The sequence below is a fragment of the Prosopis cineraria genome, unplaced genomic scaffold (assembly GCF_029017545.1).
Source record: "Prosopis cineraria cultivar Desert tree isolate PC_DT_omini unplaced genomic scaffold, ASM2901754v1 PC14, whole genome shotgun sequence".
Taxonomy (NCBI): Eukaryota; Viridiplantae; Streptophyta; class Magnoliopsida; order Fabales; family Fabaceae; genus Prosopis; species Prosopis cineraria.
Window position 1 is genome coordinate 24,419,873 of NW_026555345.1, and position 14,686 is coordinate 24,434,558.

The window sequence follows — 14,686 nt, forward strand, 5'->3', positions numbered from 1 at the left end:
ACATTCTATCATCTAACTTGTAGACATAAGTTGATTTGGAATATAGTAACTATGTGCTAATTCACAACACAGTACTTCCCAACTTGTTCGGTTTAAAAAGATGGGAAAATCGGCATAATATTGAAAGGCTTAAATATTTGGGTATGAGGCCCTAATATGAAAATAAAGCTTGCAAGAGACCACACTTTTGAAGAGATAATATATATTTTAAGTGAAAATACCAAAATAACCTTTCCTTTTATACCCTCATATCCAATGTACAGGTCACTGAAGATAAACTTATGCAGATCAATGCAAAAAAGAGAGGGATATTTTGATATTTTTGTTAAAAAAACATATTGTCCCTCTAAGACCATGATGCCCTACAAGTTTTAATTCAACATTTGGAACTTATACCTAAATATTTGAATCTTATAACCAGTTTTGCCATAAAATAAAATCCCAATAGTTGCTGAGCCATGGCTTAAATTCCCACCATATCATTGCGTCGTCTTCCTACTCCTCCTCCTCCATATCAGACCAGAAATCAAAAACATGCCTCTCTTGTACTATGGGCTTGTAATTGTGGGAACAGCAGCCTTATTATTAGCAGTATACAACCTTATCATCATCAAACGTTGCGGCGGCCGCCGCCGCCACGTGCAATCATCGTCGTCGTCATCCTCATCATCATCACAGCCTTCAAATCGGGTGAGTGAAGCAGTGGCACCGATCAGTCAGAGTTATGATGGTCTGATATTCAACAGAAACTTGTTACTATCAAGCTTCAAGTACAAGAAAGAAGCAGCAGAAGGAGAGAGTGAGTGCCCAGTTTGTCTTTGTGGGTTTGAAGAAGGAGAAGAGGTGAGGAACTTGCCGAGATGCAAGCACAGCTTTCATGCACACTGCATAGACATGTGGCTCTTCTCTCACTTCGATTGCCCAATTTGTCGAACACCTGTCCTGCACTTTTGCCAGCTTTTTCCTCCTCCTCCGCCACCACGGCCGCCGGAGAGTTCTGGTGATGGCTTGCTCCGATCAGCCATTAATGGCGTCGCTGTTTGAGGGCTTGGTTACCTGGGGCCTGCTAAAATTGAATTGATAACCTTTTGAGAGCTTAATGGGTTTCATGTGGGGTCCAACTCTATCTCCATTTCTTTCGTCAGTTGGCAAACTGAGCAATTAAGCAGACCCAAATGAGGAAGATGACGGGTTTGGAGTGTCTGTTGTCTTGTCTGCTATTTTCTCTAATGCTCGAAATCATAGCCCTTCATTTTAACTCATTGGCCGATCATTAACTAAAATGAAGGGTTGAGATTTTAAATATTAACAAGCAGCAGGAACCCCAAATCCACGAAGAATTCGTGTGCATTGGATGCTATGCCCTGTGATTTTAGATATTAAGAAGCAACAGACACTTCAAATCCACGAAGAATTACACCCACAAGTGGGAGTCACAAACTTTGAGAGACAAGTTGTACGAAATTTTAAAGTTTGTATATAAATTGTATAATGCATATGACCAATTGTTACACACTTGGTCTCTTTTTTGTTTTGTGAGTGAATTGTGATTCATTACTCATAAAATTAGGTTTGGTGCCATGCGCGGCCTTTTTTTGTTGGCCACTAATTTATGCCAATGCCGCAGTGCATTGGATGCTTTAAATTTAAATTCTTTTGTCCCTTGAAGATACTAAGAGCGTATTGGAGATTCAATATGCATGATTAAGAATTGGTGGGATTATTGTTAATTTGAAAATTCTAAATAGTAAGAATGGGATGAAATGTTTAAACAAGTGAAACAATATAAAGTACATTCAGAAGTTGATCCCTAAAACATTTCCTTGACATCTCAGTGACTGGATTTATTTCTATATTTCAATTTTGAATTATTCCCTCAAAGTTTATTGATAATGTGTTGCTTTCTCTATTAGATTAAACTTTTTATTTTTTTTATTTGAATGACTAATTCAACATGCACATAGAACAAGTTACAAAATATATGAAATTTATTTGTATAAAGCAATAACTTGTTCAAAATAAAAATTATAAAAAAGACATGCCATTCAGGAATTAAATTAATAACAATGCATATCATAAAAAGTTATACTATTCACTCACAAGTTGTAAACTGTACAACTCTCTCCTTAAGTTATGTGATCTGTCCATTTTAATTCGTATCTAAATATAATAAAATCACAACTATCATAAAGTTATAAATAATATATGCTCACTTCAACTCAATGTAAAACAAGGAATCCAATCCATAATTATATCTATAAAACTTCTAAAAAGTTGCATTATTTAGAAGGTAAAAACAATGCACTCCCTCCATCTTAAATTATATAACACTTTTAAATAAAATTTTATATATTAATAACTCTCATTAAATATATTTAACAATCTTATTTTTTTAAAAATAAAAATGTAAACTTTCAAAAATATCCTTCATTAAATTGCCTCTCTCGCTTTTAGGGTGAGCTTTTTCTCTCCATACAAGAGAGTTTCTCTGCACTGTTTGGATGTTCTTTCCTTGGTCACAGCTAGGGTTTTGTAATGGCACTAAAGGTTTTTAGTGGGTTCTCTCTCCGATCACTGCTAAGTGACAGTGGATGGATCTTTAATGAAGGAAAAACAAGGGATTGATGGTGGTTCCAGCCAAAAGACCCAAAGGTTGTGGCAACCGTGAAGAAAGGGGCTGGGAATATTCTATCAATTATGGATGCTGAGGGTGGGCTCCCGCAAAGAGTGGAGATAGGAAAGGCGAAAGTGAACATTATGGATAATGTGAATCTGCTGTAGGAAGGTTTGACGATAGTGTTTTTTGTGAAGCTTGGTGGTTGTCTTGCAACCACCCGAAGGCCATGAGGTCTTTGTCTTGCTGCGACCACGGGTGTAGGGCTCTTTGGTTGAGCTTTTCTTCTGTTGGTTGCCTCATTTTGCTTTGTTTAGGATTTGGTTGTTTGTTTTATTTCTATATTGTGCTCTTTGTGTGTCTCTCTATCTTTATTTCTGCCTTTCTTTGTGGATCATTTTTTTCTATGGCTTGGTCTGGCTTAACTCTACTATGATCATCTTTTTTTGGAAGTTAATTTTAACTTTCAGGTCTCCTTTTCCTCTATTCTTAGAGGAATTGTTTGAGCTGCAATTTGTCATGCAGCATCGGTGTCAAAGAAGCTGGGCTCGACTGAACATGTCCTCAAACAACCACCTTCTACTTGCCATCTCTTAATGATCATATTGGACAAGATCTTTGCCTATCCTCAGATCTGCAAGGTTCTGGCTTCAGCTATTTGTTTGGCTTAGGTGTTGTGTTAGTTTGGGGTTCTTTGCCAATCTTGTCCTAGTTTGATCTTCTATTCTTGGCTTTGGTGATTGTATTTTGTTTCTATCTAATGAAATCATGCTTCAGGTAAAAAAAAAAAAAAAAAACCCCTTCATTTAATAACATTAAATTCACACCTAACTTGTATTAAAGAGAAAGAGAGAAAGGGTAATATTGAAATAAACCTATTTAATAAAATATTAATCCTCTCAAAATGTTCTATACCTTGGGACCACAAATATTTTCTAAAAATATTTTATAATTTAAGATGGATGGAGTATTTTATATTGGATCCGATACAATTGCATAAGACCCAATCTACTTATGTAGAAGCATTTTTTTGTTTTTTGGGTGAAGGAGGGAATATTTATTTAATATACTACCAATTAAGGAAAGAAAACCTCATGCTTATTTTTGCCCCTAAAAAACAAAGAACATCGAATGCCTAATGAGGGGTAGAACAAAACCTCATGCTTATATTACCATTTTTTGCCTCATGGTTCCCCTTTTGTAAGTTCCATATGAAAGTAGAAAGTAAATTATACAATTAAGATTCACTTTAGCCTTGTTTAGTATCATAAAAGAGTTTTTAATAAAATTAGAATTGAAATCAAAATAAAAAAAATATATTTTAAAAATATATTTAGTATGATGATAGAATACTATTATAATTTTAATAAATTTATTTATTTAAATTAAGAAAAGATCAAAGTGTCCATTTCAATTTTTTTTTTTTTAGAAAATATCATCCTTGCGATTGTGATGGTGCTTAACTGCCTGTATGATCTGCAAGGCGGTGCCGACGGACGAAGAGAAAATCATTTCTTTCATGAACAGAGACCAGAAAAACTGCAATCTAAAGCCATCATATGGTTGCCATATTCTTACACTTCTTTCAAGTTCATCAATTTCAACATCAGCGTTATCATCAAGTTTACATAACTTCAACCTTTTTCCATCAATCATTGCCCTTTCGCACAACCCAATGGCATGTAAGCTACCTCCGTAATCCTCCAGCCACCATCATGGAGACAATTTAGTTGGAATGGCTTGACTACTCCACTCTACCCGCTAATTACCATCGACAAAGCCATACTCAATGAGGTTGGCAACAGGATGGTTACAATTCGAACGATTGGGGCTGATGCTTCTTTAAACGAAACAAGAGAAGGCCAAGAAAATTTAGCAATTCATGAGTGGGAAGGCAGATCTGTTGGGTTGGAGCAAGATGATGCTGGTGAGGGTCAAAATATCCAAGAGAGGATTCCGTGGGAATTGAGCCAATTCAATGGTGGTTTTGTTGGAATCTGAATATGGCTTTTTTGTCGGAATCATGATTCTAGAGAATCCAGATATTACCATACCAAACATGCTAAAATTCAGATTCCATGTCCAATTCCCATTCCACATTTAGGATTCTCACACGCCAAACGTGGGCTCAAGTTGGTATGGATAAATAGAATTCAAGGATTCAAACCCTTCTAGTATAACACACACACACACAGACAAAGCGAATCCTACACAGTGCATGCAAAGGAATGGAGCGTAAAGTTTAATAATATTGTCCGTGATAGCAAAGCCTATGAAATATGCTGACAATAATTGGCTAAGAGTGTCAATAAAAAAATAATTGGCTAACGGCACCTAATACACCCAAAAAAATAAGAGTTGAGAGCAACAATTACTTACAGACCCTTTGAGAGATGTTCACATCAGCAAACCATTATCAATACATTTCAAAGCTGTTATGAGAGGCTGTCAGAGAAAAAACCAACAAGAACACATTCGTTCAAGAAGAGCCAAATAACCAGCATGGACACTGCAAAGGGTATCTCTGCCTCGGAGAAGGGAAAAAAGAACCAGGAGGGGTTGCGATAATCTAAGTCGTGGGCCGTGGGTGCGAGTGAGTGATGAAACACAGTTCAAACAATCAAACTTGCTTTATATACACCCAGAAAGGGAGAGAAGGGAGAAAAAGAAGCTCTCATGGCAGATACAGCTCGTATATATACCAAGGAAAGTGAAGATTACATTTTTCTCAAATTGTCCAACCTTGCCTGTAAATCACTATCTATCCCACCGTCATCATTCCCTGTAGCTTCAACTTGAGGCACCTTAGATTTTACTGCGGGAGTAGCAATTGCTGCTGATGGTGCGTTTACAAGCTGTGCATGAAATCAAAACTTGTTAGGGGCAATGTTATAAGTTATAGCGACAAATTATTTTTCTTTCAGTTTGTGAAAGAAGATGAAGAGTTGTTAATATACCTCCTGGTTTATGTCAATTCCAATCTCATCAAGAACCTGGTTCACCAGTTCTTCTGTTTCCTCTTCTTCCTCGTCCCCTTCCAGAGCATCATCTATGGCATCTCCCATGACCTCAGTCGTCAACTCCATTCTCTCATTCTGCCTTTCAAATTCTTGCATGATCTTTTGCAATGATGGCAAGTTCATTCGTCTGTTCATCTGCCCCATTGCCTTTGTCACACCTTTCATTGCCTCACCCATTGCATGTGTTGATTTCAGAGTCTGCACAGTTGTGTTACAGAAGATACCAAAATTTAGCACCCTATTTACGTAAACCCATGGGTTCTAATATGACAACCTGAAGCAGATCGGTCTATAGCCAATATGAAGTAAATAACCAAAGTAATCATGAAATGACGCATAAACATACTGGGCATATTTCTCAATGGGACCCACCTTCGACCTACTTGCTAGCCTATTTATCATCAGTTTGATATACATAAGAATCTCTCATGTTCAATGCATATGCTAATCACTTTGTTGCAGGAAAAAATGACTTTATCTTCAGAAATCAGAACAAATATAGCCTCTTATAATGATCACGTACAAGTCAGCTAGAACAAACCCGTTTGTAAGATTAACCAACTACAGCATTAAGTGCATACCTGAATTCTAAGTGATACACCCTGGAGTTGTGATTTAAGCTTATAAAACTTCTCAATTTGATGTCGAGTTCTGACAAGATCTTTGGCCATCACCCTTACAGCTCCCTGAAATTATATACAATATGAAATGGATTTAGTGAAACACGTTATACCCACTTTAACAAATAAATCAGGTGTTAACCTTTACAATTGATGAACAAAAATTCAGCATCATTAAATGTCAGATATCTGCTACAAAAGTGAGAATCGATTTGCTCGTTGATCCACATGCAAGAAACCAAACTAGATTACTAATTTAAATATGGCAACAAGAACAGTAAAACAGTCATTTGCAGTCAAACCACCAACTACAAAAATTTAATCCTTGAAATTCTTGCGAACTGTATTTCAGAAATCAGAGTAATGATGACCTCACCACAAGTGTCGATGGGCAAACTTGATGAAAATAGTAAAATATCAGATAAGCTGGCATAGTCTTAGAAGTCAGAATAAGAAAGCTCTGTGCTTCGAATTTGGTTTTGGGGGGCAGGGGGAATAGGAACCCATATTCAGGTGCAAAACTAGCCCTATATCAGAGGGGTGGCTTGTAGGCTTGAAATCGTAATTCTCAAGTTTGAAACTGTGAAGCCAGCAGATAGTATAATGCAGATGCTACTAGTTCTATAAAAACACCATACCATCTGGCCTTGTTTGGCAGTTTTCTTGATCTCCGCAATCAGTTTCTTCTCCTGTGATTGTAAACTTTGTCTCTCCCGTTCTATTTCTCTGATTGATTTGTCCAACATCCTCTTGTTTTCCCGCAAAAGCTCTGAAAATTACAAACTCACAGTCATGTACTTCAAAATCAATATCAAGCTGTTTGTAAAATTTAACGTAATCACCACTATGTCAATGGATGAATCTTAATATTCTGATTCCCACAACTAGAAAAAAGAACAAAATGAAAATGAAAATAAGATCCAGTCATGCGGCTCAGTTAAATCGAATAGATCATGCCTCAACGTTTGACTAAAGCAAAATCACTAGTTATTGAACTTTTTCATATGATCAAAACAAGGAGGGGATGCAAAAGTGGGGAAATAGCGGACAAAAAACCTAATTGACATGATGTGCATAACCCGAATAGATGAATCCCGTCGGAGAATTCATCAACTCGACATTCAATCCACACAAATTACATCAAATTCGGACGTTTATAATATGGACGCGTCAACAAACCTGCGGGAGTCTTTCTTTTCCCGAAGATGAAACTCATGGCGCTGGAATGGAAATACAAATCGATATGCTAGAAACTGAGATTTGAAATAGAATCAAATAGCTATAAGCAGGAAAACAAAGCGAGTATCCTCGAATCGTATATAATGCTTCTGAGCTTGAGTTTTTTATGTCTTCGTCGAAGAAGATGGTCCAGCTTTCTTACGCGGTAAACGTTCTACGAAGGAATCATCGTCGCCGTCATCAACGAACCCGTTCCTCTCTCCATCACACGTAGGTGACTTGTTTTGCCCTTGGGCTCTACTTTTCATTCTTGGGCCAATGTGCTGTTTGCATATTGCATGATGGGCCTACACGTTGGGCCTGACGTTTAAGTAATAAGGCCTTGAAAATAAGGACATCTATTTCATGATTTATTCCTGTCCCATGAGTGTTTTTTGAGCCTTTGAGGAGTGAGTGAGGATTGGAGTAATGTACAAGTATATTTTTGTGCACAAAAAAAATAAATATATTTTTAAAAAATAATTAAATAATATATAAATAAAAAAGGGTTGGGGGTGACACGTGGTGGTTGGATTGAGTGATAATGGGACGTTGCTTGTGCTTCTCCGCATGAAGTTGCTATTAATGCATACAGAAGGTGAGTGTATAATAAATATTGAAGTTGCACAAGTTGTGTTTGGTTGGTGAGGAACATAACCTCTTATACTCACTGGCACTGTGTTTTAAAAATGTCATTGTTGTGTTTCTGCATGTTTTAGCTTTGTCTTCCCACTATTTATTCTCTGCAAAATGCTCAGTATTCACTGTAAAATAATGTTCTTATGTTATTGCTTCTTCGTACGTACTTACTCTTGTGGTTTTGCTTCGTGCTTTTGATTATGTTCCTTGTTAGTTGTTACTCCACGCCTCATTCCAGAGTTTTTAATGTTATTTTTGTTCAATTATTGTGTTTAGGACCAGCTTGGTGGTTCGAATGATGAGATGGGATCTAGAAATAGGAAAGATCACTCTTGTATGAGTTTGTTTGGATCTGAGAGCCATAATGTTTTTGTCCCTTCAAAGTTCAAATATTACTTGTAATAATCTTGAGTATATAAATATGATTATGGTTAAAAATGGAGAGTGATTACTTAAAAATGAGAATAATTTAATTTGTTAAAAATTTATTTAATAAAAACTAGTTTAATGAAAGTTTAGTTGTTATAATAAATAATATTTTTATATAGTCAAGGTTTGAAAATGGGGGATAAATGATGAGCAAGAATAGTGATAAAAACAGTATCTTAACTCAAACTTTATTAAAAATCATTTCACTTTATCATAAATTAATTATTAAACATGATTTTATCTAAATGTGTCACTCTATGCATAAACTCAAATTGTTTTACACTTTGATAGTCGAACAATTATTAAAAAAAAAATAAAGGTAGGAATTCAAATTGAGAAAGTAATTATGAGTTTTGAAACGGGCAAGAAGTTGCGAAGTTGGAAAGTGGTATAATGATTTTAATTACAATGTTCCATGAAGTTAAAAGTTGGGGTGTGTTGTGTTTGTTTTTTAACTAAGTCACTCACTGAAGCCATGTGCTAAGCTGATGGAAAAGGCTATGCTTTTCTCTTTTAAAACTTTATCGTTGAGGCTGCCTTTCACTTTTCTCTTTTCAGTTTGTCTTGGTATCTCCTAACAAACCCTGCTATCCAAATAGGGATTACCCAATTTCACTATTATCACCTGTACTTTATTTCAATTCTATACTAACCATTTTTTAGGTATTATATATTCTTCTCCATTCTCAATCATTCACCTATTATTAATCTTACTTCAATTCTATGGGTTTGTATAAAAATCAAATCTTCAATAATTAAATTCATAACACAATTTTATATTGTTAAATATTCTTTTCAGTCTAAAATATAAGCATTTTTCCTATTTGATTTTGATTTAAAATATAAACAACTTATTACATGTAAAAAATTTATTTTCCATTTTACCTCTTTATTTAACAATCTAAATATTTGTGTAAATGTATCTCTTACTCGTCATAGAATGCATTAATAATTAAGAGTAAGGATAAAAAATAATATATATATTTTTATAAGAATGAAGATTTTATTGATATGCATAAATTTTTCAAAAAATGTTTATATTTTGAATTGGAGAGAGTCAATTTTAGAATTAGAAGGACTAAGGTAAGAGATTATGAAATATAGTTAAAATTACATGTTTCTTAATTCTACACAATGAAAAGTGATTGTTATGAATGAATTTAATCATTTAGTTGGTTTAAATGGATTTTTTGTTTTACTGAAATGTTCAATTTGTTTCAAATTGATTAAAATTTAATTAAAATTATTTTTCATCTTGCAAGCAAAAATTCAAAGTTAGGCCAAGCAGAATATTCTTCAAGCAGGTTCAGGGGCTTATCTGTTGGGAAAAAAAATTAGGAGCATAATAGAAAGGTTTTAAAAGGATTAATTAATTTAAGTTAGGTTTCAGGTGTCGAATTTTAGAAATTTATAACTTAATCACTCAATTTTATAAATTCATTGTGATAAATTTGTAACCTGTATTCCAAATTTTAATAGAGAAAATAAAATTTTTTATTCTTTAACCATGTTAAAATTTAAAAAATAAGTTATAAATTCATCATAACGTAGTTACAAAATTAAGAGATGAAATTGCAAATTTTTAAAGTGTAGCACTTAAACTTAACTTAAATTAATTGATCATTTTGAGGTTTATTTGTCATTTTTTTAAAAAAATTAGATGCTCATATGATTATTGTTGCATGTTTGTTATTTTTCTCAATTAAATCAGAACATACCGATTCTTTTTTTTCTATCTACTTTACAATATAACTAACTATGGTTATTCAACTTCAGTTGTTTTTTGTAAATTTATAATCTACTTAATTAGAAAAAATATACTAAATAAATAAATATATACTTTTAAGTACATAAATATTGTTTTACCTCTTTTTAGAGGGAAAAGAACAAAAAACAAAAATAATTGAATGAAATAATTCCACAAAGTGAGGAATGAAATAGAATGACATTGTCTTTGAAGGTTACAAGACTACAAACGAAGACCATTGGCAATGGCTTTATTAGTTTCTAAATCCGTAGTTTCATAAACCGGAAGCTCTTCTCGGTACCTTGCAGTTCCAACAAGATGATCCAGCTCGAACAAATCTGAACTCGAACAGCTCAAAGCATCGTCGTCTTCATCAACCTCATGTTCATTGTTACGACCATACAGCCCTCTGAAATGTAATTCACCACATGCTTGTTTTGTGTCTACTCTGTTTTCTTTAGCCATTACAGAGCAGCTCTTCAACTTCTTCATGGAAGGATTTCTCGGGAATTTCCGGACACTGTTTGGATTATTCTGGCACGGCTGAGAGTTTTCGTTCTCTCCTAGGATTACGCTAACTGGGTAAAATCTCACGCATCGCTTGGCACTTCCATTGCCGGACTTCTTGCCTTTTGGAGTTTTTCTCATGCAAGAGAATGAAGAAGCAGAGGAAGTGGATAAAGACGGAGATTTCGATTTTCTTTCGAGGCCGACATCTTCTACAGCCCCGACATAGCACATCTTGGCCTTCTTCACATTCCCAGAATTGAAGATGGAACCCAGGAAGCTAGCTATTCGACTCCCCGGTGAAATTGGCTGCTTCGCTTTCTTAGGCTTCTCATTTTTCTGGGTGATCCCCTCGGATCTGAGCTTTGGCCTCAGTTTTCTGAAGCTGGCCTCTGTATCTGAGAACGAAAATGCAGCACCACGAGAGCTACATTCCGATGAGCTTGAAGAAGACTTGAACAACAGAGAGCCTTGTTTCTCCATCCAATCCTCCATCATAACGGCTCGACGAAGATTCATCCTCACTTTCCCTGCCTTTTCCATGTAAACACTCTGCTTGAAATTGCTTTGTCTCGAGACGCCCAATTCAAGATCTTCACCAAGACCGAATTTTGGTTCGTCAATGGAGCGATAAATGGCGTCAAGAAGGCTGGAGGAGAAAGACGGAGTTCTTCTTCTCTGAGGGAAAGATTCCTCCTTGTACATGTTTTTCAGAGCACAGTTCAACAAAGAAGAAGCAGAAGAAGACAGAACTTATAAAGACGAAGGAAGAGAAGAGGACAGAGACGATTAGTTTAAGAGAGGGAAAGAGCTGTAATGTTGAGACAAAGAATGTCAAAAGCTGCGATGGAAATTAATAAATAATAATAAACAGAAGGCAAACGGGTCATGTGAGAAACAGAGAAAGCGGGTGAGATTTAGAAGGTGGTGTGTTACAGAGGTCACGTTGAGGTGTTGTTGAAATGTAAAGCTTTAGGTTAACAGGGAAGAGAAGAAATACGACAAAGAGAGAGACAGAGAGAGATTGCTTAGAGAAAAGGTAAAAGGTAATGATGATGAGGTGATATGACAGTGTTGGATTTTGAAGCGAGTGAGGGAATTTTCTTTCTGAGGAAAAAAGGAGAGAGGGAAAGTGACTTGCGCGCGTGCGGGTTATCTTTTCAGAACTCATCCACCTTCATGGCTGGTGCTGCTGCTTCAGCTTTATCAATGGCGATCTGAATGAATACAGTTATTAAATTCTGTTTCATGTTTACAGTTATTAAACAAGATTTAACAAATATCTTATCACGTGGTTTCACTTTTTTGGTCTGAATCTTGTTCCCTTCCCTTCTAAATGCTAGTACTTCGTTCAGCAAATTTAGTTCTGGGCTTTTTTCCAGTATAACAAAAAAACGGGTGCTTGTAAAGGATGGTGTTTCGATTTTTGCATGATGAACAGCATATTACAGTGTAAATTTGCATTTTGTTCATAAAGAATTTTTTTAGAAACGCGCAACACTTTAAATTATTAATTAAAATAAATTTATCATCAAAGAAATTAAAATAAAACATTTTTGTCTATGCTATTAAATTATCTAATGGTAAACATTAAAGTATTAATTAGCATTTTTTATCAGTCAACGTTAAAATTTTGACGGCAAGATAAAAATATTATATTTTAATTACTTTAAAGATAAAATTATTCTAACTAATAGTTTAAAATACTAGGCACTTTATTAATAATTTAAAATACTAGGCACTTCTCAAATAATATTTTAAAAATAAAAATATACATTTATCATATTTTAAATGTTGAAGATACTTGTTTTTAATTAAAGATGTGTAGATCTTTTATATACTTTTTATTTCGTGATAAATTGTTAATACATTAAAATTAAATTATCTTGATTTAAGAGTAAATTGACCTATGATCATAAAAAATACAGTTTTCATAAATTATGAATGAGGTTTTTAAATGTGACTCGACTCGTTCACAAAATTAATGAGAAATAGTTTTTTCTTTTATCCATATAACAAATATATTATTAAAATACTTTGCATAAATTAGTTCACAAATATATCTCCAATAACTAACTAAATAATTTTAATCCTTAATTAACTAAATCAATTCCTTACGTGTACGTCTATCATATTTCTCCCCTTTTCACAATTGATCTTTTCCTCTTTTAGTGGGCGAAGGAATCAAAGTGATATTCACGAATTGCATTTTTATTGTTCTAATAAGTGCATTTTTCTTCAAGAGACATTCCAAAATAAATAGTTCAATTATGTGCCTAGGCAAATGAGTCTCATTGCTAAGCTTCCTTGAGTGAAAATAAATATAAACCTAAAACTTCCATTAAAAAGAGGTATTTAATTATCTGTGATAAGTCAAGATACCAAAAATTTTTTAGGGACTATGTTTAATTTATTTGAGAAAATAATTATGTTTTTTTCATATTTCTAATCCATGATAGTATATCACTAATAAATTATATCAGTTAAAACTTATCAACACCATTTAATCTTGTAGATATGAAAATGCTCAATTTCATCATTTCTTATGATGAAAAATGATATTTACTAGTTTAGGTACTTGATTCTCTAATAAGCTAAGATATCTAGAATCTTTTATGGATTGTGTTTGATATATTTTAGGTAAATGATTATTTTTTTTTGTATTTTTGATCTACAATAATTTATCATAAAAACTTATCAACATTATTTAATTGTGTGGATATAGTGATGTTTAATCTTATCATTTTTTTTAAAGAGAGTCAAATGAAGCTCTCTCCCATCTTCAAGTATTTGAAAGAAAGTTTTTGTTTAATTTTTTTTTGGAAAGAAAGTCATATTATTTGTATAAAAGATAGTTTTATCATATAAAGATCAATTAAATATTAAAATGACTATAATGTAAAATATAACAAATGTTAAGTTGCTTATTGGGTTTGATTTTATAAAATGGGTTATATATGCAAAAACCCCTTGATTTAATTGAATAAAAGTTTATGAAGTATATAAGGTTAAATATTTAAGTCTTCTCCTTAATAAATTGCAAGTGCATGAAAAATTGGGTAAATTTATGTTTAATATCTACTGTATTTTGGTTTTATCATTCAAATTATTTTTATTTTTATTATTTTATCACACAAAATAAAAAATAGTGTCATTTATCGCACATTCACATTTTTTCTCTCTTTTCATTTTAAAACTTTGATGAACCTGAATGAAAGAACTTAGTGATAGGCATACAAAAGATTAGACATTAGTATTCTTTAACAGTTAATAAGTAATGCCACAACCTCCATACATCTTGCTAGTTTATACGATTGTTCCCCGAGTTGGATAATTTTCCCAGTAGGATAATGAGATGGGATAGTTTGATAAATTTGGGGAGATTTTAGTTAACGGTTGGGGGATTCAAAACTTACGGTATGTTTATTATGATGGATTAGATTAGCGAGATGGAATGATAATAATAGTATGTTTTAGCTGTAGACAAGAATAGGAACGATTATATACGCGCGCGCGTGTGTATAGAATAAAATATAATAAAAATAGAAAAAAGAGAGAAGGTAAATGATAAAATTGCCCCTGATGTTTTTTGACCGTGGGCTTGAATAAAATTGCTTTTAAAAGGCTAATCTGACTGGTGATACTTGTACCCAAATTTATTCCAATGATCTAACAATGGAATGATCAAAGGACAGTCAAAGGAAGAAGGAATAATGAGTGAAGAAATAAGTTTCATTTAAAATTTTAAATCAAACATGGCCATCTTGAATTCTTGATGATGCGACAATTTTTTACTTTCTATTTTCTACTTTTGCGTTAAACCAATTGGCCTAGAGAGAATGTGGTATTTCTATCGTCAAAAGAGAGAGAGAGAGAGAGAGAGAGAGAATGT

General features: G+C 33.7%; 3 protein-coding genes across 3 annotated transcripts; 1 reads left to right on the top strand and 2 right to left on the bottom strand.

The window, feature by feature from the left end:
- Window positions 1-448: 448 nt before the first annotated feature.
- On the top strand, window positions 449-1,566 carry LOC129293532 (E3 ubiquitin-protein ligase EL5-like). Its single transcript, XM_054931542.1, has one exon. It carries the CDS (start codon window positions 535-537, stop codon window positions 1,042-1,044), a length of 510 nt encoding a protein of 169 aa, XP_054787517.1. The 5' UTR covers window positions 449-534; the 3' UTR covers window positions 1,045-1,566.
- A 3,351-nt stretch (window positions 1,567-4,917) lies between these two features.
- Window positions 4,918-7,683, bottom strand: LOC129292259 (vacuolar protein sorting-associated protein 2 homolog 1-like). Its single transcript, XM_054929828.1, has 5 exons — window positions 7,434-7,683; window positions 6,893-7,023; window positions 6,216-6,320; window positions 5,572-5,832; window positions 4,918-5,469 (listed from the first exon to the last, which is right to left on the bottom strand). Exons 1-5 carry the CDS (start codon window positions 7,468-7,470, stop codon window positions 5,332-5,334), a joined length of 672 nt encoding a protein of 223 aa, XP_054785803.1. The 5' UTR covers window positions 7,471-7,683; the 3' UTR covers window positions 4,918-5,331.
- Window positions 7,684-10,429: 2,746 nt separating this feature from the next.
- On the bottom strand, window positions 10,430-11,751 carry LOC129293941 (protein BIG GRAIN 1-like C). The gene has a single exon (XM_054932081.1). It carries the CDS (start codon window positions 11,497-11,499, stop codon window positions 10,510-10,512), a length of 990 nt encoding a protein of 329 aa, XP_054788056.1. The 5' UTR covers window positions 11,500-11,751; the 3' UTR covers window positions 10,430-10,509.
- Window positions 11,752-14,686: the final 2,935 nt, after the last annotated feature.

Coding starts and splice junctions, on each gene's coding strand:
- LOC129293532 (XM_054931542.1), top strand. CDS start 535: ATGCCTCTCTTGTACTATGGGCTTGTAATTGTGGGAACAGCAGCCTTA.
- LOC129292259 (XM_054929828.1), bottom strand. CDS start 7,470: ATGAGTTTCATCTTCGGGAAAAGAAAGACTCCCGCAG. Junction 7,024..7,433: donor GAAAAGAAAGACTCCCGCAG/GTTTGTTGACGC, acceptor TGTAATTTTCAG/AGCTTTTGCGGGAAAACAAG. Junction 5,833..6,215: donor GTGTATCACTTAGAATTCAG/GTATGCACTTAA, acceptor ACAACTGTGCAG/ACTCTGAAATCAACACATGC.
- LOC129293941 (XM_054932081.1), bottom strand. CDS start 11,499: ATGTACAAGGAGGAATCTTTCCCTCAGAGAAGAAGAACTCCGTCTTTC.